The 21,634-nt window shown below is 40.5% G+C and overlaps 1 protein-coding gene across 2 annotated transcripts in view; it reads left to right on the top strand.

The window, feature by feature from the left end:
* PAPPA2 (pappalysin 2) overlaps nucleotides 1-21,634 on the top strand; it is a 249,137-nt gene that overhangs the window by 76,840 nt on the left and 150,663 nt on the right. For both annotated transcript variants that reach the window (XM_032463680.1, XM_006187282.3), the window contains exon 4: nucleotides 16,778-16,923. In XM_032463680.1, coding sequence (XP_032319571.1) covers nucleotides 16,778-16,923 — 146 coding nt within the window. The remainder of the gene's footprint in view (nucleotides 1-16,777; nucleotides 16,924-21,634) is intronic.

The raw sequence follows: 21,634 nt of genomic DNA, 5'->3' as shown, positions 1-21,634 counted from the left end.
TAAGTGCAAGAGTTGGGCTATAAATCATGTCTGTCTGAATTCAGAGTCATGCATCTTCTTCCTCTTCCTCTTCCTCTTCCTCTTCCTCTTTCTCTTGCTCCTCCTCCTCCTTCTCTTCTTTTTTGAAAAAACTCTTTAAACATGTAAAAACCATTCTTAGCTCACAGGCCATATAAAAACTAGCCACAGGCTGGATTTAGCTTGTAGTGCATAATTGGTCTAGAGTACAAACACGCACACATGCATACACAGAGGACATTGGTGATGAAAGGGTAATGTGGTGAGTGCTGGGGCAGCAGGAGAAAAATGGAGAAATCACTTAGCTCTAGGCTTCCTGGAGAAAGGGAAATCCAGCTGGAATAGGCTACCCATGGTAAACACGGGAAGACCACAAGAGTGTGAGTCATCACTAGGCCATAGTCTGAAGGTGATCACTCAGCCAGCAAATGATCCTCAGATGGCGTCGCAGCACTAATGTCAGGGCCGGGAGACGGAGAGAGATTGAGGAAAGGAAATAGGTTCCTTAGATAGATCCCTGGCCCTAGCCTCCTAGGGAAGGTAGCACTGGAGAGTGGCTGAAAGGGTGTGCCTTTCTGGGCCTCAACTCTCAGAGGAGAGGAGAAGGTAAGGTAGGGGTGAAGAAGGGAAGATGAGCAGGTTGCCTCCGTATGTGTATACAGACATCTCTGTCCTCAGTCACTACAACACTTGCAACTTTCAGATGGGCAGACATGATCTGCCATCCTTCTGGAATCAAAGTCTACAGATGATAATGCAAAAGGCAAACAAAAACTCTCCCATCAAAAGAGGACACACTTGTACTGAAAATCCATATGGAGTCTGTGGGCTTATGAGAACTTATCAGGTAAAAGGGTGGAACTAGGAGCCCTCTGTCCCTTGAGACATGATGACAAGTGAGCCTTGACTAGGTCCGCGCAACTTCTGGGGAAGTTGTGAGCACCATTAGAAGGGCCCAGAAAGCTCTGGTGAATTTGGATCTTCCTAGACTGTATCTTCTTACAACCAGTAAAACTTGTCTTGGAGTCTGTGAGTGACAGATTATTTTTTAAACCCCTATTTTATAATCTAGCTGCCATTTGCAATTCATTGTTTCATCAAAAGGAGTCAAATATGGAGGCAGAAATGGCTGTTTTCTGCATTACAATGTATATGTCCTATAGTGAAACTTAATTCCTCAGGGACTCAATATTGAGAAATATTTAGTGTATTATTAAAGACAATACTGTACCACAGTTAGAGAAAAGGTGGTGGAATCACAAGGATCTCAGTTCAAGTTTCAGCGTTCTCCCAGTCACCGGCATAATGCAATGAGTGCTATGCTGGAGGAACCCAGACTGTGCGAAGGTCGTACCTAGATTGGGAACCAAATCTGGACTCAGTGACAGGGACAAATGTCAGGAAACCTTCCTAGAAGAGGTGACATCTGTACTGATTTTTTTTTTTTTAGTGAAGTATAGTCAGTTTACAATGTTGTGTCAGTTTCTGGTGTACAGCATATTTCAGTCATACGTATATTCATTTTCATATTCTTTTTCTTTATAGGTTTCTACAAGATATTGAATATAGCTTCCTTTGCTAAACAGTAGAAACTTATTGTTTATCTATTTTATGTACATTAGTTAGTATCTGCAAATCTCAAATTCCCAGTTTATCCCCTCCTTCCCCTTTCCCCTCTGGTAGCCATAAGTTTGTTCTATGTCTGTGAGTCTGTTTCTGTTTTGAAAATAAGTTCATTTGTGCTTTTATTTTTTTTAGATTCCACATATGAATGATATCATATGGAATTTTTCTTTCTCTTTCAGGCTTACTTCACTTAGAAAAACAATCTCTAGGTCCATCCATGTTGCTGCAAATGGCATTATTTTATTCTTTTTTTTTTTAAATTACTGAGTGGTATTCCATTGTATAAATATACCACAACTTCTTTATCCATTCATCTGTTGATTGTACCAATTTTTGATAATGTGTAGTTATTAGCAGAAAAGTACAACAGGAAAAGAGCATTCTAGGCTGAAGAAATAGTTGTGAAATTTCATGTCACCAAGAGAGAGCATAACAGAGGTGCAGAGCTATAAGTACTTTGGGGATTTGTAAAAAACAATGTAAGAGAAATAATGGCCAGAGATGAAGTTAGACAGGTAGCAAGGGGCCAGATCACAAAAGGCTTGAACATACATTAAGGCAAAGATCCAAATGGATCTTGTCTGAAATACACTGGACACCACTGATGTGTTTTAAACAGGGGAAAGACTTGCTAAGATTTTCATAAGAAGGATGGAAGAAGATAGGGGAAGACTGAAGATAGACCAGCCAGTAAAGATTTTGCTCAATAAATATGAGAAAGCATGATGGTGTAAACCAATGAAAGAGTAAACAGGGGAGGGAGAGATTTTAGAAATATTCAGAATATAGAACTTATTGGACTTGGTGATTGGTTGGATGTGGAACTGAGAAAGAGAGAGGAGTTTAGGATAACTCCCTTCTAGGCTTCTGGATTGGAGACGTAGTAATGGTGAGGCTTGTCTCCATGATAGAGAAATTCAAGAAGTGTAAATTGAAAAGGAGGATGAGTTGAGTTTTAGACTTGTTGAGTTTGAGATTCCTGAGGGATATCCAGGTGGGGAAAAAAGCTGCAGGAGTGAATGAGTTCACCCAAGGGGAGTATAGAGAGTGACAAATAAGAAAGCAGAGGACGGGTCCTGGGGAAACAGTGCTTAAGGGAAGTGGAGAGGAAGACGGGGAGTTGCATATATGAGAGAGTATGGAAAGGAGTATCCTTAGAGATAAGAGGCAAACTAGGAAAACGTTGACTTACTGAAGCCAAGGAAGAGGAAGTTTCAAGAAGAAAGTGATCAACAATGTCAAATGCCCCAGAAAGGTCAAGAAAGTAAGGAAGAAAGTATCCACTGGATAGAACTGGGAGATTAGTGGTGACCTTGCAGAGGACAATTTTACTGAGAATGTTGAAGATGAAAGCAGAACATTTTTCAGTTCAATTTATAATTAACAGTTTTTTATTGTGTAATATTTATAAGTTCAAAATGTAAGAAAGAATTACATACTTTGAAATCATTAATAATAACAGAAGGTCCTCTTTTTCCTACTCCTTAGTTACTCCTAAGTAGGAGATATACCTAACTGGATTTAGGAGAAGGTGGGCATCAAAGTATTTGTTCATGAACCCCACCTAACCAATCCCCTTACATCTCCCTAGTAAGTGGCTGGCTTTCCTGTTCTGTCTCCTCTCACAGTGAGTATTGCACACCTTCTATTTCACAAGTCTTCTCAAGTTTCTATACCCAACACCTCACTCCCCACTCTTAAGGGATCCCCTCACCTTCTCCTTTATTAGGAAAGCAGCATAAATTAGAGGAGCATTCCTTCAGTGCAATGTCTGCCATCAACCCTCAAAACCATTGGCATTCTTTCCTTCCTTCCCTTCTCTCTCTCTAAGGCATGAGCAGGTTTCTCCTGGTGTTCAAGGAGATTCTCAGGGAGTGGTTCCTGAGACAGGAGTTTTTGTAATTTACTCAGGGATTCTTTTAGCAGAAAGAGAGGGGGAAAACAGGATAAGGCAGGGCAAGGGACTAAGCAAGCATGTGGTCCCACAATCCAGTCTCAAAGGGAGCTCTGCAGCATGAATTGCACCGTGGATTTGGTCCTGTCTTGGGGCAGTGAGCGGGTGTTTTGTACCCTTCTGTCAATCAGTCATTGTCTGTCCCAGCTGCTCCTGGGAGGGGGTAAGCATCAACACCTGTGAGACAGCTCCTATTTGGTGAAGGGGGATTCTCCAAAGAAAAAAGCCAGCAGTGAGCTGTTAGCAGCCAATATGCGCAGCAGCTAGGGGCTGGGGAAACCTGCTTAGGTGAGACACCAACAGTATCTACCACACTCCTGTGTAAGGGGTGTCTTTCTTGGTGAATTCTGCATTTACTTATCTTAATTATCTCTTTTTTCTTTTTATAATATCTCTCCTTACTGGTGTTTTCCTATTAAACTAACTCAGTAATACTTAAATCTCCTACCATAAACATTTTCCGTCCTCCCCTACATCCTCACACTTCTTCCTTCACTGCCAAGGTTCTTGTCTGGCCTGTTTTCCTCTCTTCCTTAAGAGCCACTTACTCCCCAGCCCACTGCAGTCTGGTTTCTGCCTCTACTGTTTTACTGAAATTGCTTTTGTCAATGTTACCGACCTTCTTGTTTCTGGTCCTGGTGGAGACTTTTCTGTTCTTCTCTTACTTCAACCACCAGGAACATTTGGATTGATCTTCTCCCTTGGCTTTGGATACGCCAGCTCTCCTGGATTTCTTCCTGCCTCTTCATCCGTGCTTCTAAGACCTCTTTGCCAATTTCTTTTCTCCTGCCTATTCCTCAAAGTTACTATTCCTCAAGGTTTGATTCAATACCTTCTCTTCTCACTCTGTACACCTTTTCCTGGGACAGACTGAAACTTTTGAGACCTTTGGAAAAGATCACTCCTTCACTGAACCATGGTACATAATTCAAAAGTAAACACATTTTTTAAACAGCAGTGTAGCAGGGTTCCCTTTTCTCCACAGCCTCTCCAGCAATTGTCATTTGTGGACTTTTAAATGATGGCCATTCTGACTGGTGTAGTTTTGATTTGCATTTCTCTGATAATTAGTGATATTGAGCATTTTTTCGTGTGCCTATTGATCATTTGTATTTCTTCCTTGGAGAATTGCTTGTTTAGGTCTTCTGCCCATTTTTGGATTGAGTTTTTTTTTTTTTTTCTTATTAAGTCATATGAGCTGCTTATATATTCTGGAGATCAAGCCTTTGTCAGTTTCATCTTTTAAACAAAGCAAAATTAATATTATATCTCTCTAGCCTTTCACATTGCACCGTTCTGGATATGTGTTTTGAAAATGAACTAATTAGCACTCTCTCTCTCTCTTTCTCTTTCTCTCTGCTGATTCCCTAGGCATGTGTTGTGTTGAGTGTAATTATTAGGTAGTCAGTAATGCACTACCTCATTCATTCCATTGTTTTCATTGTCGTCTATGAGTTAATGCTTCCTGAATTTATATACCGTTCAGATCTAAAGAACCATATATACACCTGTCTAATAAGCATCTCTAATTTGATGATCACAGATGACTTCAAACTGTCACCCAGATCTGTTCCTCCTGTTTCCCACTTCAGTGAATTTTGCAGACCAGTCACTCAATTAAAAAACCTAGGAGTCATAATGGACTCTTTCTCACCTCACCTCATCCCCTTAATCACCAAGTTCTTTTGGTCCTGTTTCTAAATATCTCCTAAATCCAGCCATAGCCTTCCAACAGACGTCTCTGCCTCTAGTTTTGCACTCCTCAAATCCGTTCTCCACACTTTCTTAACACCAGTCCTTCCAAAAGGCAAATCGAATCACGTTTCTTCCTTGCTTTAAAGAACTCTAAACTTCTTATCATGGTTTTCAAGACCTTTTAAGGTCTGGCTGCTATTACCTTCCTCAGTATCAGAATGACCACTTCTCTCGAACTCATGAATTACTTCCCCTCTCTTATCCATTGGGCCTTTGTACCAATAGCTGCCTCTTCTTCCCATGTCATCCCCTCTCCAGGGTAACCCCTTTTCACCTGCCCGGTCTTGGTATAGATGAGGAGACTTCCCTTAAATCCTGGTCAAGTGCTCCATTCCGTAGATTCTCACCACACTTTACTTTCCCTCCCAGAGTGCTTGCTGAGTCCCAGTGTGACTGCCCCTTTCCTGTCATCTCCCCTATGAGGCCACCAACCCCATGAGGGTAGGAGTGCTACCTGGGCTGATTCATTGTATACTGGTTGTTCAGCCCAGTGCCTGAGATTCAGTAGGTGCTTAGTAAATAGTTTCTGAATCAATGAGTGTGTTATCCCACCTTCTAAAGTCAAAGTGCAAAGGATTTTTGATCATCAATGTGCTTATAGGATTAATTCACCTTCCCCACACCAATAGAATAGAAAGTTGAGAGTTCAGTTTGATGCATGTGTATTGTTAAAAAAAAAACTGACTTCGGTGATGTATGTGTATGTGTGTGACATATTACGGAAAGAATGTTTTGTTTGAAAACGGGATTTGAAGACAACCTTTTTAAATGCTCTAAAGCAGTGGAAGAAAGAGCTTACAGAAGAGAAAAGAAACACAAAAGAATAACTAAAATATGGGGTAACTCTATGGGTTTTCACCATTAGTTGAAACACACTGTGTCAGCCCTAGTTACCCATGAGGACCACTTTTCCCAGTAAAAGTGTCCTATTGTTAAACCCAGTTGTAGAATTATATGGCCCATCCTACCCAGGCCCTGAGAGTTTCTCACTACACAGGGTTTTTGCCAGAAACCTGCTCTGTCTTTAGTCATCAGCAAAGAGTTGTCCAGGAGCGTGTGTTTGGGGCTTTGGGCTTTGTCTTTTGGCGTGTTTTCGTCCCTTGCTCTCTACCAGCCAGGGGCAGCGGGTCTCATGTGCTGCTCTTTGTAGTTTGGCTCTTTGCTCTGTGGCTTTGGGCGACTCTGCGGCAGGGCAGTAGAATGCCTCTCTTCCAATTACAGTCTTCTCTGCCTCACCTTCCAGTTACAGTCCATCTGCACCATCCATATATTCAGTGAATATTAAGTGGGCACGTAATAATATGCAAGATGACGTACTAAGTTGTTCTCACACTGAGAAAGACATGGTACTTGACTTCTGGGAACTTTGTCCAACTAATGAAATAAAGGATGCTCTATAATATTGAAATAAAGAATGCTCTATTATATATGTATACATATATGTATGTGCATATATATATATATATATATATATATATATATATATATATTATATATATAATATATATAATGTATATATGTAAAGACCAATACAGAAGAATACAAATAAGAAGAGAAAATTACTTCAAATCCCACAATCGTTTCATCCCCTTTTAGATATCCAGATTGACATAGATGTATATATGGTTTTAAATAAATATAATTTATTTAAATTATATTATACTCATTTGTACAGCCTGCTTTCACACTCAGTAATATGGTGGGGGCATTTTTCCATTTTAATCAATATAAATTGAGATTATTTTTAATGACTTCATGGTATAAATGTTATTTCCTTTAATTTTTCTTGCCAGATCCATGTTAATGGAAATTTACACTATAGTTTGCTACTATGCTCTTGTTTGCTATTACACCATTTCTATTAGCAGAATATACTGTGCTATTATACTATCATGTTATTATACTATTTCTTTTTCCTATTATTCCATTGTTGTTGGTGCATATTTGAAACTTACCCAAGTATCTTCTTAAGTTAAATACCTAAAGGTAGGATTTGTACTGTTGGCAAATATTGCTAAAGCAGGCTTACATATTATAATTTCCTGTTATAGTCTATTGTGTTATAGACTAGACTGAATGATGTAGAAATTCAGATTTAGGCTGGGGTGAGCAGTGTGGGCTTCCTGGGGAAAATGAAATAGAAAATGGGCCTTGAATGTCAGATACATTTTGATAATTGTACATGGAAGGGAAGAACAGCATAAGCAAAGCAGGAACAACAACAACAACAACAACAACAACAAAAACCCAAAACCAAAAAAAAAAATCCAATCAAACAAAAACAAGAAAAACTCAGACTCAGAACAAATAATCGGAGGCATGTTTGACATCAATGAGTAAATCCGTTTATCTCAGTCGATGGCACAGTGGTGCTGGGGCAAGCCTGGAGGGTGGGCTGGACATCAGATTAAGGGCAGCTTCGAGGGGCAAATTAAAGGAAACCGAAATGACCATTGTGTGGGCCACCAGGAACCAAGAGCGGACAGGAGAACACCAGGTTTGATGTCATATGGTATGGATCAGACTGCATATAATATTAGAGGAAGAAAAATAAGAAGACATCTTAGTTCATGACAAAGTGAAAAGGATCTACTCCAGGTACTGACAGTGGGAAGGGAAAAATAGGAATGTGTTTTACAGACCTTGTGAAAGAAGATTCTATAGAAGTTGGGACTAAACATCCAGTTAGCCACCAACTCCTATAGACCCCTCCTTCCCAAAGTCTCTAAACCACTGCCACCATCACCGAGTCACACTGTGCCAGCAAGGTCCACCTGCAGCGAGCGTTCGCTGCACAGCCCGCTTCCCCACACTCGAACCGCTAGTGCCCGGGCACCGGAACACCACCGCCCAGCCGTGCTGCAGGCAGGGAGGGAAGACGAGTCAGCAGTGAGGTCTGACCGTCCAGCATAGGGAACCACAGGGAATACCTTTGTAATAGGCTATAGTGGAAAAGAATATGAAAAGGAATATATATAAATATACATATATATGTATATATATAATATATATATATATAATTGAATCACTATGCTGTACACCAGAAATTTACACAACATTCTAAACTGACTATACTTCAATAAAAAAAAATTAAATTCATAAAGAAAGAAGTGAGGTCTTCATCTTACCGTCACCTTCCAACCAGAACACAGCTGACTGGTAGACTCGAAGTCACATCCAGATCCCCAGGTACAAGGGAGCTGGAGAAATGTACAACTCAACTTTTCCGTCCTCAGGAACAGGAAGACACAGTGGAAGGAAGGTAGAATTGATGTGCACAAACAAATTCACAATATCCACCACAAACCTCGACAGCTGCTTCCCTGAGCCGATTTTCCACCCTGTCCCCCGTTCTTGCATATAGTTCCACGCACACTGCTGTTACGGTGCCCGTCACCTAGCATTATTAGCATTTGTTTACATGGTTGTTTTCATGTTCTACATATGTTCTCTTAAAATTTTAGCTCAGCAGGGAGTTCCCTTAGAGAACCTGTTTCTTTTTGATGCTTCCTATCTCCTGTCTGCTTTATTGGGACATCCTATAATTAAATTGATTTTCAAGGCTCATACTCGTCCATCTCCAAAGGGCCATTTTTCCACTTGACTATCCTAGGCCATGAAATCATTACTCCCTTTTGGTAATCTGTGTCACTTAAGCTCTAGTCATTGATTTTACCAGCCCTGGCTACTGCAAGAAACTAAAAAAAAAAAAGTTTCTTTTCTTAAAGGAACTCATCCATTCTATGTCACCATCTAGTTCCTTCTTATGAATAAGAATTAAAATTAATTATTATGTCTCTCTGTTGGTTCCTGAGCTTTTTGAGAGATATTATCGGGGAGTCAGAAAAAGTATTTATCAGGAGTGCTGCTTTTGCTACTAGCAGCGTCAGCCTCCTGGCAGAGAAATTCTCATCTCAAGTTCTGGATCATCACTATATTTTTGTACTGTGTCAATTTTGGAATCTATTTTTGGGATGTATCAAAACTATCCCTTGTCTGACCACGCCAACTGTAGTTTGTGCCTAGAAAATTTTCATTGCTATTTTATTTTCACTGAACGTTTCCCATTGTGGGTTTACTTCAGGTGTTAGATTTCAGCTGTGTTTGCTTCCTTTTTGCACTGTCAGATTACTTCTGTTTCATTTAACTTTTTTTTTTCGTTCAAGCAAGGTATGCCCTTAGTCTGTGTTTAGCTCCCCCATCAAGCCTCTAAGGTGATACTTTCCTGTCTGATGATTTTTGAACTTCACGGCTGGCTACGTAGGCATCTGAGGCCGTCATAAGTATTGTTATTACAAATAAAAGGTTTATTGACGACTGCTTATGTGTGATTTGATGAATGTTATCTCCTTTTTCTTCCAAGAAGTATATACAGATGATATTTTCACCATTCTCATTTTACAGATGAGGAAACTGAGGTGTAGCGATGGTAGACGCCTGCCAATGCCACATAGCCAGTGAGCGGTGGAGGCAGGGCGTGAGACCAAGTCCTTCTGGCTTGAGAACCTTAAGAGGTTGGCACTCTGGATCCCTCTGACTTTTGGTTTAATCATTTTCTCATAAGTTCTATTGGGTACCTCTTTCCCCCATGCTTTTCTTTTTTCTTATCCAGACCCAATAAGTTATCTGGGTATCTTTATGCTCCCCTTCCAAATAAATTTCAGGGTATGACCCCCTTGGTAAGGTAGGGAAACTACCGTCAAGAACTGGCAAGGGGAAATTTACTTTTCTCTGCCTGTTGAACCCATAATTCAGGCAGTCACAAGACAAGTTCTTTTAAAACAAATTCTTTCTCTTGACACCATCTTTTGAAGCCAGATCTTCATTCCCTGTATGCTCTTTTCTTTTTCAAAGATACGTTTAAGTGAAAGATGTATTCATTTTCTATTCCTGCCACAAGTGACCACAAGCTTAAATGGCTGAAAACAACACATGTGTTACCTGACGGTCCTGTAGCTCAGAAGTTTGACACGGTCCCACCAGGCTAACAGCAAGGTGTTGTTAAGGCTGCATAGCTTTCTGAAGGTTCCAGGGGAGAAAACTTGTTTGCCTTTTTGAGCTTCTGAAGGCTGCACATGTTCTTTGGCTTGCATCCTCCTTCCTTCAGCTTCAAAGCCAGCAAGCTAGCATTTCTCCGACTCTGCTTCCATTGCCCATTCTCTGTCTCTGATCACAGGCAAGAAAGGTTCTCTGCTTATAAAGACTCATGTAATTAGATGGGGCCCACTTAGATAGTCCAGAGTAAGGTCTGTACCCTTAATCATCTCTGCGAAGTCCCTCTTGCAATGTAAAATATAGTCCCAGGTTCCAGAGATTAGGGCACGGACAACTTCAGGAGCATTATTCTGTTGACCACAGAAGATGCTATGACATTAGACTTCAAGTCCTTTCAATCTCCAGTTAACTCTTGTATTTCAACCTTAAATTCTTACAACACATGAACCTTTCTGGAGAATAATTCCATTTTACTTCTAGTAGTAGTACTCATTCCCATATGCATTAGAGAAAGTAAGTTAATATTTTGGGTGTAATGAATCTGGTCAGGTTCTCTACATTTGAATTTTAAGAAAAAAATGTGTTCCCCATTGATGGTGTCCGAGTGATGATGACATTTAGCCTCTTTTGTGGCATTCAGTAGAGAAATAATAATTGTCACAGTGTCTTATCTTCCTGGGCTCATTAGCAGGCGGTTGATTACACTGAGAGGAGTGAAGTGAAGGGGAGGGGGTTTTGAGGGAGGAACCTGGATTTTCTCTTTGGGTCATGGAGAGGGTAAAAGAGGTGGCACCGATTCAGAGAGAGACACTGGAGAAGTGAGTGTGGGGAAGAAGGCTGTGAGTTCAGTGTCAGAGACAAACTGAACATCTTCCAGTCCACATACCCCCTGGAAACAAATGATGTCATACTACCATTAACAATCAAATTGCATTAGCTCAATGTAGAACTATAAAATCTTACCCTCATACATCATCCCCTTTCTCTAGTATTTCTGGGAGTCTTCGGAAGGGTGTGCCTTAAAAATCCATGCCCACTGGTTTCTGCGGTTCTCCTGCTGTTTGCCATTGAATACTGGCAATGGTATTTACCTTGTCTGCTGACACTCAGCATTTCCAGCTGATGCTCTGCCCTCACTGTTTCTCTAGGGAAAAGCTGGCCTTATTAGAGAGCTGGCTTCTCATGCAACCCACGGCTATAAAACTCTCAAGTGTTAGAATGGTGCTGACATCCCTTAATTTTTTCCAGAAATGGAGAGAGTGTCCCTTATCCTCAGTTGGTGCTTCATTTTGTTATTAGGTCTTAAAGCATTGCTTATGTATTCTGGGTTGCACCAATTTTCTTATGAAAAGAGTTCTTTTTGTTTCTTCCCAAGGAGCTCAAAATCCAGTCTATAAAGTTAGGTAGTGAACAAAATGCCATTGTGCTTCTTCCCTTGTTCTTGCCTTTTTATCCTTCTGTGGGCACCGGCACATACTGCCTCTGTGTTTAGCCAAAAAGGAATCCGTCTTGCAGATATCTCCAAGGAAGAAATGTCCACAGATTCATCAGTTGGACCACAATCTCAGATGCATTAAAACTCACTGTGTCTGAGTTTTGTTTGTGCTCAGGTAGAACCACCCGTAATATTAACATGTCAACTCCAAGATGTCTGGGGTGATCCATGTGTATATATCTGTCTTTCTGAGAGTTTTCCAAATACTGATGGGTGCTTCCAAGTTTAACAGTAGAAGAATTCCCAATGGTGAACAAGGAAAGTGACAAAAAAAATGGGCTACAAACAGTTCCTTGGGGAATACCTTTGAAGGATTAGAAGGGGAAAGAGAAACCCACAATGGAGACTGAGAATAGCTGGTCACAAAAGCAAGAAGAGAACCAAGAAAGAGCATTGCAATAAAAGCAGAGAACATGAAGAAGCAGGAAGTAACTAACAATATAAAAGTGAAACAAAGGATTCCATTAAGGAGGTGACTGAATTTTTTTCATGTTTGTGGGGAGGGACAGCTAGGAGGTCACTAACAGCTTCAGTGAAAGCAGTTTTTTTGATGAAGTCATTCTGTGAAAGCCAGGTTGCGGTGGGATTAGGGAGTGCATGAAAAAAAGAGAAATGAATGGAAGATGCGGAAATTAGCCTTTCAAGAAGTTTGAATTGGAAAGGAAGAAGGAAAAAGAGAGGATGCCAGCTATGGTTTGCTCAGAAACCTCATCCTGTGGGACTACAGGAAAGGGAATACAAGCAGGTGAGAAAGTAAATGTTTGAGAGTGTGTGTTTGTGTGAGCCGCACGCACACGTACATGGGAGGGAGTGATGGAGTTCATGATAAATGGCCTCAATTTTATCATCAGAGAAGGAGGCATGATTATCTAAGAGTTAGAGGAGATTGAGGTTGGTGGGGGAGAAGACATAAGAGAGGAATGGGGACGATTTCAAATAATTTCTGAAGAGGAGATGACCATACACAAATGAAAGTTTAGACGAATGGAACTAAAGAGCCACATGAGATCAGAAGTAAAACAAATCAATCTGAGTAAGGGTGACAATGAGAATGGCGTGCAAATACCTCATTGGAGGTAAGGAAGGAGAAAAATAAGACTGTGTTTTCAGTGGATGTTTCACTTAAATGTTGAAATTCCCTCAGGTGACCCTAGGAGCTGGGGTGAAGGGAAGACGGGAAGCCCTTGATGTGTACGGAGCAACCAGGAGGTGGGAAAACGAAAGTGGAAAGTGTGTGGTGACATAGTAGAAAGCCATGTGCCCAACAGCAGGAGGACTTTGATGGAAGGAGAGAAAAACTTAAGTTTTCCAAGTTGCACGGGGCAGCTGGGAGAATGCTAGTTGGCGCCCTGGGGACCTGTAAGCCCCGCCATGTGAGCACAACCGAAGGACTAGGAAAGCAGGTCAAAGGTGATTTTTGCCCGGAGGAGGAAGCATAGTTGGCAAAGTGGAGAGCAGATGGAGGTGGCAGAGGGAGCTCTTCTGTGGATTTGGGTAGAGAACAGTGCACAGCAATGACAGGAATGTTTAAGTGTAACCAAACCCCAGTAATTATCCCAGCTTTGGCACAGGTTGTTTCTGTGAGGGGGATTGGCTGAGGGTCCTTGCAGGGCATCTGGTTTTGCTCTGATGGAGGCTGCCTGACCACCTGTGGAGTACAGTCAGGATCTCCTCTGGATGGGGCTTGCTCTGACGGCGGGAAGCAAGGCCCTGGGTCCCAGTCTTGGGGCCCATATGCCTGCATCCTTTATGTCTTGCTTTTTAACATGGAAATTTTTTGATGCTGGCTCAACTTCCTTCAGACAGCTCAGGATCTTTCTCTCCTTTCTGGCTTGAATTATTTCTATCCGTCTGTAAAGGAGTTATTCAACTGACTGTTAAATGAGCACAAAGAGGCATTATTTTTATATCCTTTCACTTTTACTAAATCAGAAACTGAACAAGAGTCAGGGCTTGCATGGAGACTTAGATACTAGGGTGTGGAAGGGGTCAGTGGCCAGGGAGCAGGACAGAAGTCAAAATGCATGCACTCCATCCAGGGGACAAAGGAATGTGGTGGGCTGGACACCGGGCAATGGTTAGTACCAAACCAGTAGGTCACAGTGACACAGTGATGAGGCAGGTGGGCATTCTTCCAGGCGGCCTGTCAGATATAACAGCCTCAAGCAGTGGGCAGAACAACTCGGTATGTTAGCCTCAAGGAAGGCTTGTTTTTGAGACAGTTTTTATAAAAATCAAAGTGAAACTTCACTTTCGTCCATCCGTGTCCTCAAGGAGAAGTTCCTGGTGAATGTCTCAAACTAGGGGATGGAGAGGATGAGTAAAGGGAGCCCTTGGCAGAAATTAAGCAGATTAATGCAGTTCATCTCTCTTTTCATACACAGTTCTGGTCAGTTCATGATCCTGTGCCATTTATGATATTTATGGATGTCATTTTGCCCTTCTTTGAATGTTAGGTTATTTTGGATGACAAGTCTATGTCTCAATAAATCATTTCTGAAGCAAGATGCTAAACTCTGAATTTTAGAATAATGGCCATTTTCCACATCTTAGATCTGAGCCAGGCTCTGGTCATGTTAGTTGACAAGCTAAGACATTTATCTTCATTAGCTCTGATCAACTTTTGAAATGGTGCTAGACACCCTGACATCGACACTTTTACCCTTTTTGGTTTAGGGAATAATCTGGACAAAAATCTTCGTTTCCAACAAAATCAGACTTTCCTCTATCGATTCAGTTAATGACCTTTTCCAACTAGCTCTGGCTTTTACTCATGTATTCTCTCCCTTTGACTTGCCGACTTCTGTCTGTGTCTCTGTGGAGTGCAGGAGTTAAGGGCAGGCGCACTCGGTTTGCCACCAGCAGGATGTGAACACTGTCGTATGGAAGGGTAATTTATAGCTGGAGAGAGGGTTGGGCAGGAAAGGAAAGGGAGATGAGTAGAACCAGCAAATGAGCTGGTGGTGGAGGAGGAGGCCCCGCGGAGGGTGGCTCAAGGAAAGTTAGTGGAACCGCTGGGTTGAGGGAGGACAGAAGGCTGACGGCCAAGACTGGTAAATATGAAGCCAGAGAAGCCAGTAACACACAGATAGCCCGCGTAAACCATGCCAGGAACGGGAGGGCTGGGGGGGAGCGAGGCAGGAGAAAAGAGAGAAAGCTGTCAAGTGATCAATCCCTAATTTTAATGGGGACTCGAATAGGAAGGGAGGGTGCAGCTTTTCTTCCCTGGCACCAGAGCTGTGTGGAGGCTCAGTCGCTCCCGCTCTGCCCTCATTTCTTCCTTTTCTTCTCTGTTCATTTCTTTTCTCCTTTCCTTTTCTTTCTTCTCTCTCTCCTCCCATCCGCTGTCTCTGCTCCTTTCCTCTGGCTGATTAATATCTCTCCATGTTGACGTCATCATAGCCCCAAACCATCAATGTGTCAATATAGAAAATGGTCATTATTTTTAACAAAGGAGAAAGGGAAAGGGAATGTGACCAATGTCCAGGGAGAACCAGGCGACAGTCCAAAAAACATTGTGTCTCTAGGAAAGCAGCTGAAGGAATATCCCTCTGATGACATCTGACATCACTTCATGGAATTTGGACGATTTCTTGGGGTTGAGAACTATTTTTCCAAGATATTATGTCAATAAGAAAGACTATTTAAAAATCCCCTTTCTCCCCAGCATTTTTAGTTCTAAAGCAAACCCTTTTTATTTCCTTTACTTTTCTTCCCCTTTTTTGGTTCTGTGCCAAGGGACACCGACACAGATCCCCTTTGGGATCTGCCTTTCTTGTGTACCCCTTGCCAGGGTGTCCTTCATGTGGAGGGGTAAAAAGATGACGTCAGCTGTGTGGCCGGCGGGCAGAGCAAGAGGAGAGCAAAGCTGCTCTAGCATGAGCTTCTGGGTTGAGAGATTTCAGTGTCTGCAGCTCGTCTACCAGAACAGCAAGAATAAAGCATGAGTCTGTAAAGGAAACTTTCAGCTAAGCTGTCTGCGCAGTTAAAGCGGTGATAGGAACATTCTTATCTTTGGCCACGATGGGAAGTATCCAGTGAATCCAAGGGGCAGCTGAGTTCGGTTTAGTTGTTCTTTCTTAAAATAGCTCTTCATTGAGGGTGATGAGGCTGTTTGCTCACGGTAAATTTTTAAGTTTCACTGATGCCAGGAAGATGAAGATCTTTGACTATATATGAGCTTAAGAAGAGATAAAATGCTTGTTTCTCTTTTTTATGGGCCATGGGGCATGTGTTTTTAATAGACCTTTAATTCTGCGAGTAAGTGCAAACATAACATTGCCTGGTGCTTTGGGGGCCCCCGATAGAGATGCTTGGTGAGTATCATAAGGTAGTCAGAATAGGGGTAGAGTTTCTATGGATTAAGTTCTGGAAAACAATTTTGCAATAGCATTATATCCTCTCCTACCTATAATGCATCATTTTTTTCCTCTTTTACTTTTTATTTCCTAGCTACTATTTACCTTTTTGTCTAAAAAGTAATGCCTGAAGCAAGAATTTACTAAACTAGAGAATCAATTGGTCTTATCGTAGTAATGATGATGCAGTGTGATGGAAAGAATCAGAGACTGAGAGCTGGAGGGCCTTCTACACCGTGGCCTGTGGGGTCGTTCTCAGGGTATAGAATTAGGAGTATTGTTGCATTTATCTTGAAGAAATAATCTGGGTGTAGAATGGAGAACTGAGTATGGTGTCAAATACTGAGTATTCATATATTACGGTACTAAAAAGGTAGAGTGTTACCTATCTCAGAGTAATATCTTGATTGTGTATTAGTGCCTTTTTTGAGAGTTCCATGATATCTGGTCCCTGGCCTCTGTGCTCCCCTAAAGCCATGCCGGTTGGGCACGTCAGAGTCTGATTAGGTCTGCTTCTGCTCTTCGCTCTGCGCTGATGCTTTGGGGTGACACGTCCTCCTCTCCCGTGCTCTCCAGGGCGTACATGAGTGTGAAGGAGCTGAAGGAGGCCCTGCAGCTCAACAGCACTCACTTCCTCAACGTCTACTTTGCCAGCTCAGTGCGGGAAGACCTTGCAGGTGCTGCCACTTGGCCTTGGGACAAGGAAGCCATCAGTCACCTGGGTAAGTACAGTGAAGACCAAATACAGTAGGGAAATGAGGAGGTTGGAAGGGAGTCTGTGAAAATGAGTTTGGGGGCAAAAAGGAGAGAAAGGCAAATTTACTTAATGAATTAGCTGCTTTGGGCTGAGAATGGCTTTTGGGAGAATCTCTCACATTGTTTCAAGTAAGATGTATTAGAGCAAACAGTGGCAAATACTCAAGAGTGTGCTCAACCAAATCTACAATCTAGATATAAATAAACTGCTGGCATGGAATATGTCTTGGGGATTCTCAAAGGGGAAACTAACAAGAAGGTGGCTAGACTGTCGAACCTGGTTTGCGATAATCATTATGCTGGAAGACTGATGGGCTTCTTGCATGGATTGGGATCCCGAGGACCTGAGGAGATCCTGTGCAATTCAAGGCAGGCGGGGCTTGCCTGCTTACCTCGGAAAAGCATGACGCTTTAATACTGAGTGGAACTCCTGCATACTTAAGAAAGACAATCCCTTTTACAATATCTTATTATAAAGGAAATCTTACGAGTCATTAAATCAGTTTACCGGGGTAAAGTAATTATTCAATATAATTTGTATATACTTTCAAAGTCTTGAGTAGGATTCTACCAAAATTTATTTTAAAACTGAATTACTGTAATTGAGAGGAATTTTTCATTTTGGAGAGTGAATGCTTATAGAGACCAGAAACTGTTTTATGAATGATTTGAAAGAGATTATGCAAATTTAATCTTCTTAGTAATCAATTATACAGCAGGGAGAAATAAACTGAAGAAAGATCACATAATGCTGTATATGTCAAACCCATGTGTGATGGGGTCATTGTGAAGTGAAGTCAAGAATATTGAAATGATATTCAAGGAAAATATAAGCAAGTGTCCAAAGGACAGCTAGTCATGTGGGTTGGGGAAGGAAGATGAGCAGTAGTTTAGCAATAGATGAAAAATATTGTTGCTGTTTGAGAGGAAACCAGGACATAAAAATCTCTGTAGTGAATCAGGTTAACATCCAGAAGGGGTATGAATCTCAAGCAATGGAAGGGACAATAAAAAATTAAACATATGGTGGTCCAAACTGAATGCTCTGTTAAGATGCAGGGTTTCACTGGCTGTCTAGTATCTAATACAGCTTGAGGGCTCTGCAGTCCTTTTATCACTAATTTTGGCTTTTCAGTTCTCGGTAGATGAGAAGTCAGAAATTTGTGAGGTTAGTGATGCATTCCAGGTGAAAGCTAATGTGAGTCATCTTAGCCTTGGTGGGAGCAACAGGTAGGCTAGAAGGTTATATTCCAATAATCCATTTAGCAGTGAGTTTGAATGTCTTGAATTATCCTCATCAAAAGCAATGGTGGCTGGGGAGCACATGACACTGTAAGAAAGTACCTCCAAATTGGTTCACACCTGATTCACTGAGGGGAACCTTTTCAGTACATATGACAGCAAGGTTTACCCAGTAATGGTTTCTTTGAATCCTCGGTCTATTGTTGGGGACTGAATCTACTTGTTAAAAAAAAAAACCAAAACCTTAAAAAAATGATCTACTTGGCCATTATGGAGACAAATCTTGACCTCTTGACAAGAATTGTGCTCGGAGCATACCACTGAATGTTTTCTAACTTATTGGAACTAGGACATTGACAAGATTCATTAAACTATAAAAAATGTTTAAAGTACCAAAAAAAAAAAAAAGCTATTTGAAGGCATCACATGTCAACCAAGACAACAGGGATTTAAGGGACCCAGTCCCAGTGAGAAGAAAAATGCATTGAAGTGAGTTATACATGTAATTCATTTCCCCCCACCCCGACCATTAGCGAAATGGACAAATTCTCAGTGACAGTCATAGAGGCAGAGAAGAGAGCCTGGAGCTTGTGTCAGTCTCACTACTGGGGAGGCAAAAGTCAGAGGTCAAGCCTTCAAGGCATCCAAGACTTGAGGGACCAAGCTTCCAGAGAGATATAGACATCACAAAAAATGAGCTTGTTAGTCTGCTCATAATTTTTAAGATATTTGCTAATTACTAAACTATGCGTTCTCAGGGTCAGTGGCCAAGAAAACAAGTATAAAATAACTATGAACAGATTAAAAAGCCAAACACTATGATTTCAGGAGTCTCTTAGTGGAGGAGACAAAAAAAATGGAGTTGTGGTCCTGTCAAAGAGGGGCTGAGACACCCTTTGTGTCAGGGAGAAACAGAAACGACCTGGCTTACACAAAGCCTACAGTTCAGCCCGAAATACTCCTAAATCCCTTTTTGGAGGAAGGTCGTCTGCCTGTATTTAGCTGCCTAATGAAAGAAAATTAAACACGTCCTGGAGGAAGACAGTATCATCAAGAGCCTCTGAGAGTTTTCACGCACAATGTGAAGAAATCGGTAAAAAATGACCAGCTATGCTATGAGACAGGACCAGATGATGGTGAACTAAACTAAACAAGGAAACTAATAACCAGCCAAAACAGACGCATAGATTATTGAGATATTGCAGTTACTGAATATTGGTTTGAAGATAATTATGATTATTATATTCAAAAATAGATTAAAAGATGAAGGGTGTCTTTAGAAAACTAGAATCCATATTAATGAATCAAATGGAAATTTTAGGACAAAAAGATACAGTAACTGAAATGAAGAAATTGATTGGTTTCTGAGCAGGAGAAAGAATTAAAGAACTAGAAAATTATAGAAAACATACATTTTGAAGCTCAGAGAGAAAAAATTCATTACGGCAAAGTGCTGAAAACCAAAGGCAAAGAGAAAAATCTTAAAAGTGGCCAGAGAAAAAAGGCACATTACTTTAAAAAGAGCAACAGTAAGTCTGGCATATTGATTTTTCAGCAGAAACTGTGGAAGTCATAAGACAACAGATTGATACTGTTTTTAAAATGTTAAAAGAGAATAATTGCCAATTTATAATGCTATATTCAGCAAAAATCTTTTAAATTGAAGAAAAGTTAAAGATATTTTCAGACAAATAAAAGCCAATATAATTTAATACCAGCAGTAAAATAAATACTGAAGAAAGCTATCCTGTCAGAAAGAAAATGACTCCAGATGGAAACAGAAACATATGAAAAGAAATGACTCAAACTAGAAAGGATAAAAATATTAAAAGTAATAACAAGAATGTCTTTTTTGGTTTCAAATATATGTAGAATTAAAATATGACAATGGTGGCACAAAAGACAAGAATAAAGTAAATAAAGTTTAAAAATTAAGGCTCCTTCTATATTGGTGTTTAGAAGAAGTACCAATTTATTAATTGTAGACAGCTTATACACACTTTGTATAAAAATTAACACAAAATAGATCATAGATTTAAGTATAAAACTAAACTATAGAACTTTTAAAAGAAAACAGAAGAGAAAATCTTCAGGGCAAGACTAAGTGAATAGCGCTTATCTATGACACCCAAAAGAATAGCCCTTAAAAATAAAAACTGATAAATTGGGCTTAATCAAAATTAAAATTTTTTTTTCTGAGAATTCTATTAAGATGAACAAGGAAAAGGCAGACTTGGAGGAAGTCTTTGCAAACCATACATCTCACAAAGGATTTGTATCTAGAATATATGTAGAACTTTCAAAACTCAATAGTAAAACACATATTCCAGTTAGAAAATGGGCAAGAACATAGACATTTTACCACAGAGGATATACAGATGGAAGATAAGCAAATGAAAAGATATTCAATACCATTGATTGCTAGGGAAAAGCAAATTAAAATCACAATGAGGCATCACTACACTTACTAAAAAAGAGCTAAAATTTAAAATGGTAACAATACTAAATGCTGGTGAAGATCAAGAGAAATGACATCTTGTACCTTGCTGATGTATTATGAAGAATACTTTGGCAGCTTCTTTTAAAATTGAACATACACCTACCATATGACCCAGGAATTAGACTTTTGGGCATTTATCCCAGAGAAATGAAAACATATGTCCACTCAAAAACTTGAATATTGATCTTTATAGAATCTTTGTTTTTAATAGTGTCAAACTGGAAATGACAAACGTATTCTTCAGTGCTAATGGCTTAAGCAAATGGTGGTACATCCCCACGATGGAATACTACCTAGCAATAAAAAAGGAACAAAATATTAATACGTGCAACAACTTAGATGGATCTCAAGGGTATTATGCTGAGTGAAAAACAAAACCTCACAAATTACATCCTTATGATTTATGTAGTATTCTAAAAAAAAAAAAAACTACAGAGATAGAGAACAAGCTAGTGGTCACCGAGCGTTAGGAATGAAGTGAGGGTTGGGGGAAGAGGCGTGTGAGTGTGGGGTGATATAAAGGATAGTAGGAGAGAAACCTTGTTGATTCAATGGTTCAGTATCTTGATTATGGTGGTAGTTGCACAAAGGTATACATATAAGTGATAAAATTGCATAGAACCACACACATACACCCACACAGTCCCACGCACAAACGTCAGCACTCACAAGACTGCATGCAAAAACCAGTGAGCTCTAAATAAGGTCTGTGTCCTCTCTGCGTAAGCAGAACACTTCACATACAGCAGGTGCTTTTTGGATGCTCACTGAATGAAGGGGTGAATGAGTAAATGAATGAAAGTATTGAATTTAAGTGGTTCCAAGGAACATTTGAATTACGTCATGAGTCGCGGACTCCCAATGGATTGCAAAATAAATTAGGGATATTTATATTGTTTTCTTCAACCTTGTAGGCATTACTAGTTCCCCTACAA

This window comes from Camelus ferus, chromosome 21, assembly GCF_009834535.1.
Source record: "Camelus ferus isolate YT-003-E chromosome 21, BCGSAC_Cfer_1.0, whole genome shotgun sequence".
Taxonomy (NCBI): Eukaryota; Metazoa; Chordata; class Mammalia; order Artiodactyla; family Camelidae; genus Camelus; species Camelus ferus.
Note: the sequence above shows the minus strand (reverse complement) of the source record. Positions and strands in the feature narration are given on the sequence as shown.